The 8,408-nt window shown below is 37.7% G+C and overlaps 1 protein-coding gene across 1 annotated transcript; it reads left to right on the top strand.

Annotated features, from left to right (window-relative positions):
• The first annotated feature begins 177 nt into the window (after nucleotides 1-177).
• On the top strand, nucleotides 178-6,683 carry LOC114923402 (vomeronasal type-2 receptor 26-like). Its single transcript, XM_029286322.1, has 4 exons — nucleotides 178-948; nucleotides 2,125-2,352; nucleotides 3,228-3,354; nucleotides 5,779-6,683. Exons 1-4 carry the CDS (start codon nucleotides 178-180, stop codon nucleotides 6,681-6,683), a joined length of 2,031 nt encoding a protein of 676 aa, XP_029142155.1.
• Nucleotides 6,684-8,408: the final 1,725 nt, after the last annotated feature.

Here is an 8,408-nt window from a genome sequence, read left to right as displayed (position 1 = left end):
ATGAAATCACATTCATCATCATCAGGCTTGTGCTTTTAGCTTTAAGAAAATATATCATTCTCAGTGAGTCAACATGTTCCAACCATAAGCAACAAATTGCCCGTTTTATTTTAGCTCTCCTATGGCTCTTTTGCTCCAAAGAAGCATGGAACAAAGAGAGCTGCTTCCTTTTACCGCATGGCTCCCAGTGAAACCCTTCAGACTGTGGGGATAATCCATTTGCTGAAGCATTTTGGATGGATGTGGGTTGGTCTTATAATTCTGGATGATGACAGTGGAGACAATTTCCTCCGAGCCTTGGACCCACTTCTGTCTGAGAACAGGATCTGCTCTGCTTTTCTGGAGAGATTTCCCAAACAAGCATTTTTTTCTATGTTTCATAGTGATGTTGTGCAATGGGTATGTCGTTATTTGAATGACCTCAAAGTCAACGTATTCATCTTCTATGGGGAAAGCATCACAGCGATGCTTCTGTTTCTGTTCGTGAGATATATCGAGAACAGCTGTGGAAAAATGTGGGTTCTGACTGCTCAAATGGATTTGACATTAACAAGTCTTCATCGACCCTCAGATTTGCAAATGTTTGATGGAGCAATATCCTTTGGTATTAAATCCAATGAACTGCCGGATTTCTATGAATTCCTTTGGTCCATCACACCATTGTGGATTCAACGAGATAGTTTGTTGAAAGAATTCTGGGAGCAAAGCTTTGATTGCTCTTTTTCTGACATCAAAAAGCCAGTTGAAAGTGATGAAGCTTGTACTAGGAGAGAAGAACTAAAAAACCTTCCTGGGCATTTATTTGAAATGACTGGCCACAGCTACAGTATCTACAATGCAATCTATGCTGTAGCACATGCTGTTCATGGCATGAACTTACTTAGGTCTAAATACAAAAGAGTAACAGAAAGTAGAAGGGATGAACTTCACAATCAAGGCACCTGGAAGGTAATAACTTGTCAATGAAACACCTTCATTGCCAGGAGCAAATGAGTAGCATCTACAGTAAAGGCAGACTGAACTTCTTCCTATTTTTCAATTTAGTGAGGAAGTAGTAGACAAAAGTGAGTTATGACTGGAAAGACCTGTGTTTAAAAGACCTGTGTAAATGAATTATTCACTTCTGCAAATAGGTTGGCACTGAATGTTGATATGATTCTCTTCGTTCAATTAAGGCAGTGATAGGGATTCACTATAACAAAGCATTCCCATTGCCCTGAACGCTGGATCAGTGCTGCAGAAGTGTTTTCTCAGCCCTCCCCAGCAGTTCTGATTGAAGGTCTTTAATGTTGGGTAGTTTGATACAAGCATGGGATTCCCTCTCTGTTGAAGCCACACAATGTGTAATAGCTTCAGCATGTGCCTAATAGTAACCAAACTGGTGTTGATATTGCAAAGGCGAGGTAGGATGCATCGGAGGATGGATTCTATATCACAGGAATTCCCATCTTGAAGATCTTTGGCAGAGGCTAAAGACACCATGTTCGCAGAAATTTTGTAGCACAAGGCTGAGAGATTTTTTTAAAGGGAGCAGCCCGAAACAAGATAGGAAGTTCGTTTCAACCTTGCAAGGTCATGGCTTCACAAACCAGCTTCTAAGGGGCATTTTGAACCCTGGAAGGAATGTGTCCAGTACTGGTCACTAGAATATGAGAAGGATCCTGAGGCACTGGAAAAAGTGCAAAGAAGCGTGATAAGATCTTGTGAAGCTTGTAGTTTAAAACCTTATAAAGTTAAATTAACTGAGTGCATTTAGCCTAAAGAAGAGAAAATTAAGGCAAGATATGATAACACTGTTCCAGGAGATGAAGGGCTGACACCCAGAAGAAAGTGTGGGTTTAATTCTCCATAACACCTGAAGGAACCACCTTACAAATGGAGTAATTTATACTTTTCTAAGTCCCATTTCTTCCTCTACTTTGAACCTAAAGGAAACATCAAGTTCACAGCCAAAAGTCTTGTCTCTTCAGTTGGGTGAGATGACAAAATAAGCAACAAAAATACTTAAAACTGATTGACAGAAATCAGTGCAACTTTAGTAATGTCACTTTTATTTCAATAGAGATAAATTTCATGAAATCTTGAAAGTAATCCACTGCTTTATTACCTCTCCTTTTTATTTAGCTTCATTGGTTTCTTCAAGGCCTTTCATTTAATAATTCCCTTGGAGAAACTGTGTCCATCAACCATCATGGAGAAGTGCTTTCTGGATTTGATATTACAAATGTCATCATGTTTCCAAACAACTCTTACCGTAAAGTGAAAATTGGAAAGATGGATCCCAAAACACTTGAAGGAAATGAATTTGTGATTCATGAAAATTTAATTGTCTGGCCCAAATATTTTCAGAGGGTATGATTTTGAGGTGTTTTATTATTTGAAATGAAGGATCTGGAGATCAGAGATGAGTTTAATTGTATAGTTTGATTTCAGATCTTTTAATCAATTAAAATTAACCACTCTATATGACGTTTTTTTTTCCTGCTCTGGGGGAATTATAATTGGCAGATAATTTACAGAGGGGCTGGGGCTGGGGGAAGATGTGGTATTTTGAAAGCTTCCCATTTAGTTGTATGAACAACAGCGTAAAAAGTGAGTAACAGATTCCTAATGTCATGGTTGGGAAAAAAATAATGAAAAGTCCATCAATCAGAAACAGAAGGAGAACTGTATCCCAAAGTTGCTTTTTCAAGTTCTGACTAAATGGTGGAGAATGGAAGGATTTATATTCCTTGCCTCCCATTCTCCACCATTCAGTGAGAACTGAAGAAGATTTTTGGATGAGAAGTGAAATGTCTTCAAGGAAAAACAAAGAAAGTCCAGCTGCCTCTTGAAAAAGCATTTTGGAACAACCATGACCTGACAATTGAAAGACCAGGAGGAATATGTTAAACTTTAATCCCTGAGTTAGTGCTCAGAGGCAGATTTAAGGTTGAGATATTTTATTCATTTTCTGATGGTACTAAGCTAAGTATTAAGTCTCACAGCATGCATTTTTTAAACTATTCCTTCTGCTTCTTCAATTAATCCAGAGAGAGGAAGGGAAAGAATAGTTTGGATGTAGCCTTATGCAATACCGAGGAAATGTTGGAGAGATTTCCAGGGGGGGGCACTTCATTTCATTATCCTATTATCCCTGTTACTCTATTTGTGCAGGTAGTCTAGAGGGTGAATGTTCAATATTACTCAGGTCTTCAGTCCTGAATTCCATCCTGGTTTATCAACAGGTCTTGCCCCGTTCACTGTGTAATGATCCCTGTCCTGCTGGCTATCAGAAGAAAAAGAAAGAAGGCGAGAAATTTTGCTGCTATGATTGTGATCCATGTTCTGATGGGAAGATGTCAAACATGTCAGGTAAATTAGGTCTGTATTCTACTCTGCTCTGCTGATTTATGGAGGAGGCGAGAGAGATGAAACAGGAAAAGAGATCTAGAGCACTGCTGGCACTCAACAAATGACAAACTCAACCAAACATCTGTTAGAGCTGCTTTTAAGGCCTACCTTATGATGCTAATAGGGAGGAAGAGCTAATACTTTTTTCAAATGACATCAGTCCTCCTGGATAAGGAGGGCACAGAGAACATCTTGTAGGCATGTACAGAAGAACAGAACAGAACAGAATAGAATAGAGCTGGAAGGGACCTTGCAGGTCTTCTAGTCCAGCCCCCCACTCAAGCAGGACAACCTATACCATCTCAGACAAGTAATTGTCCAGTCTCTTTTGAAAAATCTCCAGTGATGGAGCGCCCATGATTTTGGAAGGCAAGTTGTTCCACTGGTTGATTGTCCTCACTGTCATGAAGTTTCTCCTTAATTCCAGGTTGCTTCTCTCTTTGGTCAGTTTCCAACCATTGTTTCTTGTCCTGCCCTCTGGTGCTTTGGAGAATAATTTGACCCCCTCTTCTTTAGAATAGAATAGAGCTGGAAGGCATCTTGGAGATCTTCTAGTCCAGCCCCCTTGCTCAAGCAGGAGAACCTATACCATCTTAGACAGGTCAATGTCTAGTCTCTTTTTAAAAATCTCCAGTGATGGAGTGCCCATGATTTCTGTGGGTAAGGTGTTCCACTGGTTGATTGTCCTCACTGTCAGGAAGTTTCTCCTTATTTCCAGGTTGCTTCTCTCTTTGATCAGTTTCCAACCATTGTTTCTTGTCGTTCCCTCCAGTGCTTTGGTGAACAACCTGGCCCCCTCTGCCTTGTGGCAGCCCCTCAGATACTGGAACACTGCCATAATGTCTCCCCTATTTCTTATTTTCTTTAGACTAGCCAAACCCAAGACCCATAGCCGTTCTTCATATGTTTTAGTCTCCAGGCCTTTGATCATCATTGTTGCTCTTGTCTGAATTTTTTCCAAACTCTCAACATCTTTTTTGTGATATGGTGATCAAAACTGGCTGCAGTATTTCAGGTGTGATCTTACTAGGGTTTTATAAAGCAGTACTAATACTTCACGTGATTTTGATTTTATGCCTCTGTTTATACAATCCAGGATTGTATTAGGTTTTTTTGTTGCTGCTGCACATTGCTAGCTCATAGTCAATTGATCATCCACTAGGACTTCAAGATCCCTTTCACAGTTATTATTTTTAAGCCAGGTCTCGCCCAATCTATATTTGTACCTTTGTTTTTTCCTGCCTAAATGTAAGACTTTGCTTTTCTCCACATTGAAACTCATTTTGTTGGATAGGGCCCATTGTTCAAGTTTGTCAAGATCTTTTTGGATCCTGAGTGGCAGCTTCTCAAATACTAGAATACTGCTATCATGTCACCCTATTTCTTCTTTTCTTTAGACTAGTTGATTGCATAGTACTGGGGTGGGAAGTTTAACTTTGTAATACTGTAACATTTTGGAGGGAATTTTAGTCTTGGTTTCACTTTTGACGGTGCTGATATTTTGTAGCCAATAAACATGTTCTTAAAGGAAAACTCAAGCCTCAGAGTTCTGTTTTAGTTGGTCTCATCTATCGGAACCATGACACCTGGTGCAAAATCTAGTGGTCCTCACAGATTCAGGATTCCCTAATTAGCAGTTGGCAGTTGTGGCTGTGAGGCCCTTGCACTGGTTCATCTTGTGGGCTAGTTCTACCCATTCCTGGGTTGGCAGGCCCAGCTTACAGTTACTCATGCCCTAGTAGCCTCCTGGTTGCACTACTGCAATACACTCTAGATGGAGCTGTCCGTGAAGTGTATTGGAAGCTTCAGGATGGCTTCTGACAAGGCTATCTGAGGGACCACCACTCCCCTGTTGAATCAGTCTGACTCACTACCTCTGGCAGAGGAAGCATGCTAGGGGCACTTACATTTGGTGTACACAAGAAGTGCCTTCTATGCTATAGCTCAGGTCTTATGGGACATTCTTTTACCTAAAATTAGACATGCTCCAATGCCTATTGATATTCTGAAATAACCTGAAGATCTGGCTTGATTGTTGAGGTGGCCATTTTAATTCCTTTCATATGTAGGACTTCTATCTTTGGTTTTTTTTAATGATATTTCTTAATATTGATTTTTATATGTTATATATTTGGTGGTTTATATTGTTGTTCTATGTCATTGTTCTGTGCTGCCCAGAATCACTTTTTGATCAGATAGCTATACAAATTTGATAAATAAACAAATAGATAAATAAAATAAGTAGATTGCGTACATATATTGGTGCTGGAAAATAAAAGCCAAATTTGATCACATGATTGATGACCATGATTGATTTTTCTTTATGTACTGTAGTATATGTGACACCTATGATTCCATGCTTTAAAGCCTCTCTTTTATTTGCAGACATGATTGCCTGTTTTGAATGTCCAGAAGACCAATATCCAAGTAGGGACAAAGTTCGATGCATCCTCAAAACCATAACATTTCTAACTTTTGAAGAACCTTTGGGGATCAGTTTAGTTGTGGTTGCTGTTTTATTTTCAGTCATTACTATATTCATACTTGGAATATTCATTAAACATAAAGACACCCCTATTGTTAAAGCTAACAACAAGGACCTCACCTACACTCTTCTAATCTCCCTTTTGCTTTGCTTCCTCTGTTCTTTTCTCTTCCTTGGAAAACCTCTCCAACTGGTTTGCTTCTTCCGACAATCCGTGTTTGGCATTATCTTCTCTGTGGCCATTTCTTCTGTGATGGCTAAAACTATCATGGTCATTGTAGCATTCATGGCCACCAAACCAGGGTCTGGCATGAGAAAGTGGTTGGGGAAAAGACTGTCCATCTTAATTGTTTTTTCTGGCTCCTTCATTCAAGCAGGCATTTGTCTGGTGTGGATGATCACCTCTCCCCCCTTTCCAGAGCTTAATATGCAATCAGCGGCTGAAGAGATCATAGCAGAATGTAACGAAGGGTCTGTTGTGATGTTTTATCTTGTCTTGGGCTATATGGGGTTTCTGTCTCTGATCAGCTTCATGGTGGCTTTCCTAGCTAGGAACCTGCCAGATACATTCAATGAAGCCAAGTTCATCACTTTTAGCATGCTGATGTTTTGTAGTGTTTGGTTGTCTTTTGTTCCAACGTATTTGAGTATCAAAGGAAAGTATATGGTAGCTGTGGAAGTCTTCTCTATTTTAGCTTCTAGTGCTGGGTTATTGGGATGCATCTTTTTCCCCAAATGCTACATTATTCTGTTGAGGCCTGAGCTGAACAGTAAAGTTCAACTTGTAAAGAGAAAACACTTTTGACTATTAAATTGTGGCTATAAATATTTGTGCTGTGAATTGGAATTCATAATATTCTTCTAAGAATATGAGAATAATAATAATAATAATAATAATAATAATAATAATAATAATAATAATAATAATAATAATAATAATAATAATAATAATAATAATAATAATAATAATAATAAAAAGTTGGAAGGCACCTTGGAGGTCTGCCAAGTTTACCAAAACTGCATATCCTTGGAAGATATAAATGTGTGTGTTAAATTCTTATGAACAGAAATGGAAACTAAAATAAAAAAAATAAAATCTTTCACTGTACAATAATTTCATTCTTAATAAAGTATTTTGTGTGTGTGATTATTTACAAGAATTATTTCCTTTTTTAAAAAAACAAGTTTTATTAATTTTTCAAATTTTTACATCCAGGTGCTTAGGAAGCAGTGTGGTGATAGGGTAATCAATAGTCCAATAACAAAATCATTCATGTGTATCTCAGGTTACATCAATAAAGATTCCCTCTCTAGTTCCCTTAAATATTATATCATGTTCATATTAATACATTTCTAACTAAAGCTCAATCAATCAATACATTTATCACTCTGACATTTTACCTATACATATCCAAGTCCTGTTTTTAAGTTTTACTTACTTCCAATTGCCATGTTCCAATTTTGCCTTTTATAACCAATATTTAAGTTTTGGATATCCTTAATTTCCCTCATTTCATTATAAAATACTTAAGATAACTAGAATAAACATGTTGTTCCAAAATTTACCTTCTTACTTTGTTCACAAATATACTCTATTTCATTTACTAACAAAATATCTTCCATTATCACAAATGTATTTCCATCTGACAATCAAAACTATAATCTAACAAGTTTACCAATTTTAATTTCCCTTATAAGTCTTAATCCTGGATATTAAACCAATCACTCCAAAAAGCTACTTAGCCCATTAAGTGAATTTTTAAATCCCATTTTTAAATCTAACTCTGGCTTTCTTTTTGTGCCAGGCAAGCTTCCATACCAGTGCCTTCGAATCCACTGATGTGTCTCCCTTCATTCCCACACATGTTGTTTGAACCAAGGGAAAACATCCAGTTATCAATTTTTCAAAGGAACTGGCCCCTTTGTAATAATTAGGTTGTTGCCCTAATAATTCAAATCTCCATGTTTGGTTTGGAATGTTTGTCATCAGTTCAGTCTGGTCCTCTTGTTCTTCTTCCAATTTCATCTGAGTAAAGTAGAAAGTCATATCCGATGTTGTAGTTATTGTTTGGTTAGCTAAATTGTCTAAGTTCTCAATGTGGTATGTTTGTTGATCAGTTCCTGTTGCTTTTGGAGTTATAGATACTGTAGTTAAAGTCAGTGTGGGATTACCAAAATTCTTAATAGGTTGCAGATGTTGTTGTTCCTCTTCTGTTGTTTTTGACTTGTAAGTTGATCATCTGGAGTCTGGGGTTCGATTTGTAGTTTTATGAAAACATCCTCGGCTTTCACTTTTGAGTTGATTAGCTCAGTAGCTTCAAGAATTTTTTCAAGGATAAGTTTATAGTTGAGTTGTGGGTAGAATCCCTCCATTTCCATGGTGATCAGAGATAGTCCTTTAGTGGAGGCTATGCTTAGTAAGAGTCAGCCAATGTTCACCTCCACACTTTCTAAAAATTGTTTTCACCAGCCAGCTGTTTCCAATTCTTTTTCCAATATAAAATTTTTATTTTTATCATAAAAAAAAAAA

This window comes from Protobothrops mucrosquamatus, unplaced genomic scaffold (assembly GCF_001527695.2).
Source record: "Protobothrops mucrosquamatus isolate PMUCROS unplaced genomic scaffold, P.Mucros_1.0 scaffold3315, whole genome shotgun sequence".
Taxonomy (NCBI): Eukaryota; Metazoa; Chordata; class Lepidosauria; order Squamata; family Viperidae; genus Protobothrops; species Protobothrops mucrosquamatus.
Note: the sequence above shows the minus strand (reverse complement) of the source record. Positions and strands in the feature narration are given on the sequence as shown.